Source organism: Melanaphis sacchari, unplaced genomic scaffold (genome assembly GCF_002803265.2).
Source record: "Melanaphis sacchari strain LSU unplaced genomic scaffold, SCAv2.0 Contig0_pilon_pilon, whole genome shotgun sequence".
Lineage (NCBI taxonomy): Eukaryota > Metazoa > Arthropoda > Insecta > Hemiptera > Aphididae > Melanaphis > Melanaphis sacchari.
Genome location: NW_020270366.1, coordinates 13,568,092 through 13,582,503, shown reverse-complemented (window position 1 = coordinate 13,582,503; position 14,412 = coordinate 13,568,092). Strand labels below are relative to the sequence as shown.

Genomic DNA, 14,412 nt, shown 5'->3' with positions numbered 1-14,412 from the left:
TGTGTGTGTGTGTGTGTGTGTGTGTGTGTGTGTGTGTGTGTGTATATATAAAAACTAATAGTAAATTTAAAAATATGTAAATTTTATTGGTTATTGATATTGTGAAAGTGTTAAGTTAAATAATACACACCTACTACTTCGTATTAATATTTTTAAAACCCTCTAAAACCAATTATTAATAGTTTTCAACTATGAAAATACCTTATTATAAAATATCTAGCTTTGCTACTTTGCTAATCGCTAAATATTAGATTTTATTAATATTTTTAAATTCACATAAATTTCTAATATTAAAAATAAACTCAATACTATATTATTTTTTTGTTAATATAACTTAATTAATATTCTATTTATATAAAATTCCAAGATTATTCTTTAGGAGTCCTTTTTAATACTTTTCTATATCTAACTCATTTATTTACCAGATCGCAATAGGCTATCATAAATACATTTTTAAACTATATAAAGTAATCATTTGTCAATTCTGTCAAAATTAAGTCATACGATATATAACAGCAGTTGACGATTGACAAGTAAATAAGTATAATACATGTACTTTAACATATTGTTTTATCGATATTAAATGAAGATATTATTTTTATTCGAACATATTATGATATATTGTATATCAGTTACTATAAATCAGTTAACCAGTATTTGTCAAAAATCATTCAGATATTTTTTCCATTTCAATAATATCAACTTAAATACAATTAGTATGTTTAGGCGATGAAACACTCATAAATAACGTATGAAAATTAATAGTAGAAATCTAAGGTGGCTTGTAAATCATACTTTTTTATTTTAAACTTAAATCCATCATAAATTTTTCTCCTTTTAATTAGAATTCATAATTTATAAATTAAAGGTTTCAATAATTATCCATTTGCAATAACAATAAAGTTATAACGCTTTAAATATTTTTATATGTAGTATTCTTTTATAATTAGTCCCCATGTTCATTTTATAATTTGAACACACGGGTAACCAATAAATCAAAAAATGTATACTTTTAAGTTCATTCTACCTACCTTATTAACGTCAAATTGTAGTTTTCTATAGATAATTTTACTTATTCGTTTTATATTATTTTCATTTATATATAATATATCTTATATTTATTTTGGTTTTGTGTATTTTATTTATCTTACATGAAAAATTTGAAAGTATTTTTCAATTATAGTCGTATGATTTTTAATTCATAACATATAATTCATTATTTATTTTCTAATACGATTCTAGCATTCATATTTTTTTTATTTTCATTAAAAATCCAATAATTTTATTAAGCCGTTTTTTCTCTAACCAATTTCAAATATAAATGAATAAAAAAATTATAATTTGATGTATTTGATTGATTTTAATCATGAAGATCGTGTTATGTTTGTTAAATTAAACAATGTTCTACGTTCCACATACTTTACCTTTTAATTGTTGAACAAGTTAATCTATACGACATATACATATTTCAACTCCCATTTTGCATTAAAAAAAAAAAGAGAAAGACTTAATCCTTTAATCCCTAATCTCGTTAAAAATTATAAAATATAAAATATCATTTAGAAAAAAAACTCAATATGTGTTTTATACAGTTAACAAAAAAAATAAAAATAAAATAAAATATAGCATCAATATTATATATAGAAAATAATTCTAAATTTTTTGCTTTTTTTTATCATGTATGATAGAAGTTTTAAAACATGTTAAAATTTGCCTCCTTATATGATTTAATCTAATAAATCCTAACATATTTTTTGTTAAATTTATTTATAGGTACTTATTTATTTGTTGAATAGCAAAACTTATGACTTTTAAACTACAATAGATTTTTATTTTATTGTCATAACACAATAGTTAATTGTGCTATATCTGTTTATTTTTTATATTTAACAATTCAATATTTAAATTGGATAAATTATTACTATAAAAATATCGCTAATTTTTTGTTAATAATAGACTTTAACTATAACATATTATACTTAACAGACTAATGATACTATGTAACCTAACCATTGAACATAAATTCTAGAAATTATTATCAACATTATTAATTATATGATAGATACATAAGATACATTATCATAGTTAGATTTATATTTTATTTTATTTTATGTCCTATTAAAACTGTTATTTCACTTTTTTAAGTAAACTACTTAAGTTTTTTTTTCATTAAAATGTTAATTCCACAACATCTAATTAAAATGCGTATAAATGTTACAAATCACAAACAAACTAAAAATATCTTTCAAGTGAGCTACTGGAGTATCTACCTAGTTAGTTAAGCTTCTGGATAAGGTTTTTTTTTTTAAATAACATTTGTAAGCAGAATAAGCAGATCATAGTTCATAATAAAAGCAATATTTTAATCAAAAGTTTTTATTTTGTAGTTTGTACATTATAAATATTAATTATATTGTAAAATACAAACTGTTAAAAATATATTTTGAAATAGTTTTAAAATATATTATATTACATTATTCGTATATTTTATTTTTAGTTCACATTTGACATTAGGTACTCCTTATTGATATATATTATAGAATAAACTATTTCATTTCAAATAAATCTAGTTATACATTACGGTTACTAAAATATCAGTACTTATATTCATTTTTGTTTTTATTTTTAGCATATTTTCTTAAAAGCTTTTACATGAATATAATTTCGTAAAATAATAAATTTTCATAATATTCAATTAATTAAATTTAATTCTGACATTAGAAAATTTCATTTACAATTAATAATATTTACTTATGTATAATGTACATTATATCTTAATTAAAGCTTTTATATTGAACAACATCTTAAATTTACAAAAATGATAATAACGTTTAATATCATATTTTAATATTTTATACTTTATTGCAATTATTTTATACTTAATATTTAATTATTTGACAATATTCACTTTAAAACAATGGAAATTTAAAAATAAATCACGTTCAACTTTTAAAACATTAATTAAGTTAATAATTTAAAAATACATACTTATTTATGACCTTCGTATGAAAACATTTACATAACATATTGTAAATTTTAAATAGAATAGTAAAATTAACAAAATAATTATAATTATTTTATACTTTATATTTTATATTTTAATAATAAAGTAGGTACCTACACAAATTAAATACGTGAAATAATAAATATTACCTAAAAAATATAAGTAGGCAATAAATAGCTTAAAAACATAGATATGTAATAAAAATTAGAAATAATTAAGATAATTTGAATAATAAATAAATAATAAATCATTTTAATTTTAATCTTCAAAATTCGCTTACAACAGTTGAAAATCAATACTTAAAATTTTAGATACATATTTTTATTTTTTAATATTCTAATAAACATTTATTATTTTATTATCGTTAACTCATATTGTGGCTTATGAATATTTTTTAGTGTTTTTGTTATTCTTATTAAAATAGTAAATTACATTGCAATTTATTATTAAATAAAAAATATACAAACAAATTGTTTAGTTTCAAGAGATAATTATAATTGTAACTTGATGTGTACTACTTATGTTTAATATTTTCAAAAGTTGTCTTTAATAAAAGCTATTCAATGAATTTGATACTCATTCCGTATTCTTAAATTTCAATTACAATGTGTCGTTTTTTATTATTAAATGTATTTCTTCTTCAAGTATTAACTATATTAAATATTTAATTTCATGATTACAAATTTTCAAAGCACATTTATTTTAAAAATGTACGACTTAATATTATGTTAAATTCACGTTTTTTTATTTTTATATTGCCTTTAATTTATTAAGAATTTATATTTATAATGTTTTATATTAAGAATAAAAAAACCTTTTTAAACATTATCATTTGAAATTTTACTAAATGTAATTCAAATTTCAAATGTTTTCATATAGTAACAAAATCACTAAGTATTAGGTTTTAAAATGTTATTCAATTTTACAATGGTAAACATTTGAATATACAAATAATTAATTTTGGTTTTAACCATAGTTTTCTATAAAAAATAAAGTTACATAAAATGCTGAATTTACATACAGTTATAGTTTTAGTTGACCATCAAAATAATTTACAGCAACTTTGTAACAAAATTTAAAAATTAATATCAAATCTTTAATATGTTAATTAATTATATATTAAGAATTAAATATCGTTATAATAATTTTTTTTTTACAATTTATAACATTTAAAATAAAATAAAATTAACACTTACTATAATATCTATCTTTAACAATAAGTTGATTTGATTGGTTCTTATTAAAAATATTTTTCTTTTTGTGTTTTAAAAGTTTAAGGTTTTAGACGTTAAATATATTATCAATACAATATTTTTAAACATGAAAATAATACACCTACAATATTATTTAAAATTTAAATTGTATTAAATAAAGTTGGAATCATGATTATAATAATATCATGGATATATACTAAAATGAGAGGGAAGATTTATTTTTTTAAATTATTTTATGATCATACCTCTCAGAAAAAAAATATACGCACACGATTTTGTTGCTTTTCTGTCGTAACCGTACTTTCACGATCAATCATCTAACCAATTTTCGACTGAAAGAAATTCCACCAACGTTCTTTACAATGTTATTTTTTTATTATTTATATCAAAACGAACAGACAAATTTAAATTATTTTGGTTATAATATAAATATAATATAATATTCACATATTAAAAAAATGTTATAAATTTATTCATAAAAAAAAACCCCAGGAGTAAATAATGTAACACACATTTGGTTTTATAATAGTAATTTTGTTTATTTAAATACGATAAAATTATTGTATTTATTTAAAAAAGCAGTGCATTGAGAAAACCGGGAAAATATCCAAATGATAAAAGATCTTGATTAAATGTATAATACATGATTATTTTTCCGAATTTCAAACATTTTTAATCATATAAGATTAATTTTTTTTTATTCAAATAAATTAAATGAAATTCAACTGTATAATTTTGGAGTTCAAGAAGAATAAAAAATTGTAATTTTCATAAATTACGTTGATTGTACAATTTTTATAAGCAATCATTTTGTCATTAATAGTCTGAAGAAGTCTCTTAATAGCACTATTTCAAAAGAAAGTAATTTAGGATAATTGCCAAGTATTTAATTTCCTATTAAATTAATACCTAGTTGGACATTATTTAAAAAGAAACGATATTATCGAATCGTGTAGCGAAGATTGTTCAGTTTATTTAAGGAATTGCATTATTAGAAAGTTCAACAATATTGTATATTGTAATAGGTATAGGTTGAATAATTGTTTTTCTTTTATTATTTATAAAACAATTGTAAAATCAATAATTTCATGATCAGCAATTTATTTAGTTACAATATCTCAAATTAAATTTTAAGTATAAAATATTAATTTTTTTTTTAAAAGTTAGAAATTATCAAATTTTAAATTTTAAGTGAAACGAAAATTATATATTGGTTTTAAAGTGAGTTTTTCATAATATTATTAATATTAACTAGTAATATTGTTTTCAGTAAATACTTGTTCATCTACAAACAGCTCTAAAAAAATATCATGTGATTATCGATTAATAACCTAATCTAGTGAGCTTTTTGAGAATAAACTATTTTAATTTCTTTAAATAGTTTATAAAGGCATGATTAAAAATACTAATAAAGCAACAACTAGAAATTGTTTGAAAACATTTTATCATGACATGTAGTTTAAACTGATTTATTGCTTTATGAATATTACACTATATATTTTATTATTGATTATTCTACATTCAACAATTATTATCTCAAACTATTGGAAAACGGTTATATCTCTATAATCTTTAACAACAATAATATTATTTAAGTCGGTTATCATTATAAAGTTTTTTTTTTATTATTTGTGATTTAATATCAAACACTTGGTAAAGTAATTAATACTTTTTTTTTATAAAAGAATATCTTGGTTTTTTTTTATTCAGTGAACTGCGTTAGAGAAATTTTAAATCAGTATCTTAGATGTATTTAAATGTGTACGTGTCTTTTCGATCAAAATATTTAGCACTCCAAATATTTTAAAGGAGTATTTTCCTTTATAATAATAATTCTATATTGACACCTACAGTACCTATTGTTCTTATAACTTTTGAGTTTATTTTAAAGATTGTTATCGTTATTTAGATTGTAAGAGCAAATTATGTTTTATTCAGTTTTTATACAAGAATTATAAATAATAACTGCCAAATAAATTATAATCTTCTAAATCAAATGCACTTTAATATTAAATTGTCTCACAGAAAACACATGGTTAATATAACAGCATACAGTCTAATTTTGAAAATAGCTAAATTAGACCTATAATATGAATTCTCAACCAATAAAATCGACCGCAAATTTAATCAAATACTATTACAAAGCATGAAGGAACCTATAGGGACTAGTGTGAATTCAATCTATGAGAGATACTATAAAAACTCATAATGAGGGTGAAGATCCAAAATATACGAGTAGATACTATAGATACCTATATTCCTTTATCTATAATTTATGGTTTTACTAATTTACTGAAAATACAAATAATCAGAAAGTATTAAAATAATGTTTAAAATATTATCTATAATAATACTAAAAATAAAATTTCAGCTATATATTTTTTTTTGTAAATATTATTTAAACAATTTTAAGCTCTTATATTTCTTATTCTTGTCAGTTATTATTAAGTTTTGAGTTTCTAATATCCTAATATTTTCAATCATTCACATGAAGCTTATAGGGATAATATAGAATACCTATAAAATAACACTTTTCACTAATCCTTAATGAAATTTATGGAACATATTATACAAAATACATTTTAAAACAAGATATATTTTCTAGTAGTTTTAACGTATTAATTTTGATAGTAATATTAATACCCAAGGGTATACTCAAGTATTATGATTCAAAACTAGCTCAATTAAAGTAATCAAATTAACCGTTATAAATACTCAATAAGAAAACATTTTTGTTATTTTACTACAGAACTCATAGATCTATTTTATATTACATTTTAATATCTGACGAATTTACTTAACTTCGAAATAGGTACATTTTTTTCTATATAGGTACAGTTGTAACTTTTCTCTCTCAAATACTGTATTTTTTTTTTTAATGTTGAATGGAAACTCTACAGTTTATCTAATTGTAACGGGATTTAAGGAATTATCAGTATAAAGAGCTTATGTGGGTACAGGATGTCAATATATCATATCGAAATGTGTAGAGGTTGAATTTATACATGTCACCACCATTGTCAGAACTCGGTAAATCAAACGTAAATGTTAAATCCTCTGACGACAAAAAATAAATGTCTATTTGGAAATATTGTCACCAATTTTATCTTTCTCCTCATAAAGTCTTAGTATAATGTATTAACTTGCTAAATTCACATTATCAAATAGTAGGTATAATGCATTTTAGTAAACACTTTTACATTTAAGGATAAAAATAGTAATATCACATAATGACCATAATTGTATAAAATAATAATTTAGTTATTTATTTATCACTTAAAAAAATATATTCAATTAATTTTAAAAAAAAACAAACAAACAACATTTATCTCAATATAAACTATAATCACGCATTTTAACTCTTAAATTAAACAATTGAAATTGAATCTAATTGTTTCTTAGAAAGATAAAAATTTTCCATATTTCTCTATTATATTTCATAATAATCGGAAAAAAATAAAAAAATAAATTTATAAAAGATTAAATATTTTCGAAAAAATCAAATTTTTAAATGAATTAACCAAATATAGAGATTTGAAATTTTCACCAAATACTTAAACTAGCATTTCCTAAACGTAATATAATTTTCAATTTTTTTTTACTATTTACGTAATATTGTTTATGAACATTTGAAATTTGAATTTTTTTTTTACTTATATACCAATCTATGATAAAATATTTGATTTTAAATCAAAAAGTTTGAAGATTAAGGACAAAATACTCAATAACTTCATCAGATAATCTAAAAAATACATCAAAAATATGAATAGGGACATTATGCTTATTTATTATATAATATATGTGATAAAAATAAAAAAGTAAAAATTAATTCGTCAAACTATATTACTAATAGTAATACAAATAAATTGTAAAATGCCCTTCGAAATAGAGGTTGATCAACTGGGGTGGTAGCTTAGTTCCTTTCGCCTAGAATTGCTTTTTCGTATATAGTAATTTATAGGTATCATCGAATTAAAATGAAACGCATCTATAATAGTTTTCTACTCATTGGCGAAAAATACTTGAAACCTACAACACAGCAATACAAGTTTTCCGATTTAGTTAATGATTTAACGAAACAATAATAAAATTAATAAAAACTATAGTAGTTTAGTTTTTTTTTTGAAAAATAATTATTTATTTTGACATTTATCAAAAATAATAAATACTCAACTTACATAAAAGAAGTAAAGATATTAATTTAATGTGACATATTATTATTGCGTGAAAGGACTAAGGATACGCAAATAAAAGATACAAGATTTAAATGTATAACCATCAAGTAAGATTATACCGAATACTCGTATATTAAATGTAATACATTATACTTAGTTTAAAAAATGAAAATAAAATTATTATGATAGTAAAAAATAACCCTTGACAGATATTAAAATATGGAAATTAGCATTATGAAAGTGACAAATAATTATTATTGCCTAATAAATATCATGTATCATAAACATAAACATATAAATACCGTCATGTTTCAAAAAGTGTTGCTTTGTATTATTTCAAGTTAATTAAACCATTTTATTAGACAGAATTTCATACAAAATTCACTATTAAAACAAATTATATTATTATAATTATAATAGAAAATAATTACTCCAGAACGCAAAAATTTTAATGATTTTAAAATTAGATACCGATTAGAATAAGATAAAATTAATAGCCCAAGAAATATTTTATAAGTATGTAATATTACACCATGTATGACTATTAATCATACTGATGACAGTAAAAATATAATCAATTCAAAATCTTCGTCGACGAAATATTATATCTATATGATTTGCGGAAAATGACAAACGCAAATTCGACTTGAATATATGTGTTACCGATGTCGAACAAATGATAGGTAACAAATAAAATACTGATTAGTGATTACCCACTTATAATATTGGTTTATTGGAGGTCAAATGGCCTACTACCATGTACGAATAACATAAACGACTCTGTTATAATATTATATTTGTCTACAGCAACAAACAAAATATGCAAAACGTATAGTTTTATAAATTATAGGTACACTATACGAGCAATGATTGTATTTCACTTATTTAACACAATACATTACGGAATTTAAGAATTTTTATGAAATTTATTAAAAAAAATTTTTTTTTTTTTTTTGTAGAAAAAAAAATGTCTACGTATCGAACAATGTTGACTAGCGTACTTGTGCTACTAGTTGTAGCCAGCGTGTGCGAGTGCCGAATAAACAACCTCCCCACGCGGTGTATGCCAGGGCTGCTGGAGGACGCACCGCCAAAGGTGCGAGAAGCATGTTTAACTTTGTCCACTATCCGTACACTTTCAAACGCCATCGAAACATTTATCCAAGACAAACAGTATCCAGTACCTATGCCTTGTGAGTAATTTTTCAAAGTGTATATATTCAAAACAATATATTTATATTTATATATATATAATAAATATGTACTTCACCATAAATGCAGTGATAACTAATAATAGTATATAATAAGTATAAGACTTATAGACATATAAAACAATCAAATATTAAGTAGTAAAGTATGTACCTAGGTTAAAAAACAATTAAAATATAAATAACTACAATTATTGTCAGTAATCGACAACCATAAGACTAAAAAGTATATAGGAAATGCACATTTTTTTGTGTTTTTTAAATTAGAATTTGCACAATCTGTAAATATTTTATTTTACAATCAACATAAATTATGTTTAAAGGTTAATAAAATAAGATAAAATAAATTATCCACATTTTATAGAGTAGAGACTAAGGACTTCAGAGAATACCTCTAATGGTGGAACTTTGTGGCACATTTTTTTAAATTTTATAAAATAATAATTATAATATTGCGAGTTCAACATGCGTAATTTAAAAACGCCACCAGATATTGTAAATAGCATTTTGTTTTTACTTGTTCTTTATTAAAAAAGTCTTATTTTCATTTATTGTTTTACATAGTTATTATGTATTACAACGTTAAATTATACATTTATATACATTATCTCACTTTTCAAAATAAACAATTCATGTATGGTACACTTAATATTATATAAACGTGAATAATTTTAAAACTAAACCGTAAAAAACCATGAGCGTCTTATAAACATATTATTGTTGTTTTATAAGATAAATAATTATTTTTCTATCTACAAGAGAGTTTACCTGATCTCTAAAAATATCCTTATCAAATTTACAATATCTATGTATATATATATAAATAATTTTACATCGACGGAAAAACTTCTCTTGGCAAATACCTTAATAGCCAACAATTCGAAAATTATCAGAAATCAAAATAAAAGATTTAATTTTATATGATTTTATATATATCCATAATATATTTATTTAGAAACATTTATGAGTTTATGATATAGATCTGATAAAAAAAAAAAAAAGAGTTATCTTAATATAATATGTTTTATAATTTTATACTTACATATGACAACATATCAATCAAACATAAATAGTATTTAAACATTAAATTTATTATTTTATAATAAAAAATACAGCAATTAGCAACCTATAAATAAGAACTATGCACAAACTAAAAATTTTCTATAAGTAACACGCATCAATAGATATATAACGCAGAAAAATAAATATATAAATTAATATCTCGTTTCTATATTATAATTAAGGCAAAATGCTAATTAAATTTTTGAAAAAATGTTGTAAAATAAATTATATTTATATATTATGCACATAAATAGCTAACAGATAAGTACAGCTTCTATAGCCTTTCATCTTATTTTTAATAATTTTAATTTAATTGAGAATTCATAGATTTCTAATTAAAAATATCTAAATAAAGATTTACATTACATTTCATTGAGCATTTACGGATTAATAAATAATGGTTTTAATTATATTTAAAATTTATCCAAATTATTTAAATATGCATGAAAGTGCTATAAAATATTTTAATTTAATTTGTTTACTAGAATTTTCATCTAAAATTAATATTTTATTAACTATTAGTATAGCTTAAAATCATTTGTATATTATATTTATATAGAAATGTTATCATACATATTACGTACATTGTTAACAATAATACTCAGGTGATTTTTTTTTTCACAGACACCAGAATGTCCGATGGATTGGTTGATACAGCAATGCAAAATGATAAACGTCAAGATCTGGACCACGTATTCCTTAGATTCGGTCGTAGAAGACGTTAAATGCAATACCTTTTTAAAATATACTTAAGATAACTTCCTTCTTCTTCTCTTAGATCCTAAACAACTTTATTATATTTGTGTGTCATATACTCATATTATATAATAAAAAATTATATAGTTATTGCAAATGAAAAAACGTAGACTACTATCTACATCACAAAAAAAGAAAACTATACTTTAAGGTTAACATTTCGATCATTTGTTTGTATTTATATTTTATTTATTACTCGCGTAAATTGTTTTGATTTACATAGCATACCCAGCAATGTAGAATTTTAGTACCTATATCGATAAGATCAAAATTATTGTGAACACATTTTTTAAGACTTAATTTATTTTTATTTTTAATGTATTATTTGTTTACCTACCTCGTTAGGATTGAATATCTGCTCATGTTTACTTAAAATAACATACTAGTCTGCTGTATTTTATTTATTTGTTTATTTATTTTAGTAAGAAAACATCTTAAAATGTTATATATATATTATTACTCTATAATTAATAATATTAATAGACCATATTTGGTACACTATTTAGATTGAATTACTGTTAACCATAATTATTATTACGATTATTATTATTATAAACTATACAAATATATTTAAATATAAATATAAATCAATAAAATTACTTAAAAAAAACTACACAAAATTACGTTTTTTTCTGCATTGTATTTTTTTTTCATTCCGTTAAAGTATAAAATTGTAAACATTCAATGTTTTACGCAAGCAAATACAAATCATCCTATTTTCCTTCATAAAATACTGTTCATGACAGATGGATTGAACTATTGTCTTGTAGACAATCCTAAAGAATAATTTTAATGTATATTGACTTTGGATATGAATACATTTTTATGATTAAAACATATTATTTGTGTTGTAGGTATTACTTTATAAAATATTTTAGAAGAATCAGAACAACAATAATTTCAAAATAGGTAATTTAAATTTAGAAGAATACAGTTTAATTATAATTATCAAATAGTATAAACATTTGAAAAAGAAATTATTATTTGTAGTTTATTTTAATAGAATAATTTTTTAATTGGATGAATATAAATGTAAATTTATAAAACAAATAAATCCAAACTTATAACGTAGGAATTATCCGCATCGAATCGCTCCGTTAACTTGAAGGTGGCCGTATATATCGGCTCCCAATCAACGAATTTGTCTTTCCCATTTAAAGTCCAAGAACTAGCTACAGTGAGAGGAAATTTCTCTGTAAGCATGGTTAAAAATGTTGTAGGTGTTAATAAAATAAAAAATTGTGTTAATTTTTAAAAAATAGTGTTGACTTAAAAAAAAGTTTAAAAATTAAAAAACTTGTGTTTTGAACTTGAATGAAACTTTTTTATATACTCCGCTCTATTCATTTTTCCTTGTTTAAATTGATATATACATTTCTGAAAAACACTACAATTAATGTTATGCTGAGTTTTAGTTTTTTTCCTAATATTCGTGTTGCAGAACTTAATATATGTGTCAGCCAATAAATGTTTCAAAATTTCCATGAAATTGAAAATTTTCGGATGAGCAGACGTTAACTCGGCGTTAAATTTTGCGTAGAAAGATTCACAGCAGTTCGTGGAGCGATCGCCTGTACTTGTCATATCATCCCACATTTCCGGAGGGACGGAATACGGCCACTTAATCGACGACAAGGAGTAACGACCCGGAGCCGATACGGACTCATTAACGTTTATCGGAAGCCAATACGGTATCGTCCGTTACATACTAATGCTTATTAAAATATTTCACAGCAATTTATAATATGATTAAAGTAATTAATCGCCAGTGTTTCACTTAAATAATCAAAAATATTCTACAACTTGTTTTGAAAAACTACATCGGTTAAATATTATATTTTCTTTACCCGAGTAACGTATATCTGTAACATATTAACATATATATAATACACATACATAATACATATTTACTCAATAATCAAAGATAAATACAGAGATTTTTTTTTTGTATAATAGGAAAGATTTTAGCTAGTTACTATTTTTATCTCAATGATTATGGCTAGGTAAGGCGTTACGTGTGTGTTTCTAAAATTCCCAGATAGTCACCCATCCTGGAACTAGTATCGGAACATAAATAGATATATTTATGCATATTGAGCGCAGATTTATTTAGTGACATAGGTATGTTAAAATTCTTTTTGAGTGAGTTAATGGTATAAATTAACATACCCTAAAACGAATAATTGAAATCTCTTTTATAATATTATAATTTAAAATCGACGTTAAACTAAAAAAATAATAACGATACTTATTTACAAGGAGATGAAGTATAATCCATCAACCAACCGTCCACCATCCTCATATCATGTCGATATAGATACAGATTTAAAAGAGGACTAAAGAATTAATAAAAGGTAGCATTCTACATTATCTATTTTACCTATAATTTAAATAGAATTCCTTAGTATTGGTAATAAATTTTATAATAATGATCATTAAAATTTCAATAAAAACATAATGCAATTGTAAACAGCTAAAAATTTTCTAAATAATTCCAAAAAATAGCATATTTAACTAAAATAAAATAAATTAATTATTTTAAAAATAGAGTTTTTAATGTAAAGATATTATAATATAGTTATAGTATCTACGTCATATTTTATTATAATATAGTTATATCGAAAACATTTAAACATCATCGAGAATTAGGGTGAAAAAATATTATAGGTATATATTCTGTAGTAAAAGCAGTAAATGGTTTTTCAATTCAATAGTACATATTGTATTGAACGTTTCACAACGTTAATCAATCCAAAATAATTGATTTTGTTATCATTTGTATACAGGTTTTTCGAGTTTACTGAATTCGTCGTGACATTATACCAAAAAATATAGTAGTATCCATAGGTGGTTGCATTGATACAAAATTGATTTGAAATATATTTTATTTTTAACTAATAAGTAAATATACTTCTGAAATTTAGATTATAAGTTATGGTAAACAACAGTATTATGCCCTATAAAATTATAAATAATACCTATTATTACAGTGA

At 21.8% G+C, this 14,412-nt stretch overlaps 1 protein-coding gene across 1 annotated transcript in view; it reads left to right on the top strand.

Annotated features, from left to right (window-relative positions):
- Window positions 1–11,833, top strand: part of LOC112595981 (myosuppressin) — a 15,649-nt gene extending 3,816 nt beyond the window's left edge. The window contains exons 2-3 of the mRNA XM_025341414.1: window positions 9,353–9,586; window positions 11,288–11,833. Coding sequence (XP_025197199.1) covers window positions 9,361–9,586; window positions 11,288–11,388 — 327 coding nt within the window. The 5' untranslated portion in view covers window positions 9,353–9,360 and the 3' untranslated portion in view covers window positions 11,389–11,833. The remainder of the gene's footprint in view (window positions 1–9,352; window positions 9,587–11,287) is intronic.
- The last annotated feature ends 2,579 nt before the right edge of the window (window positions 11,834–14,412 follow it).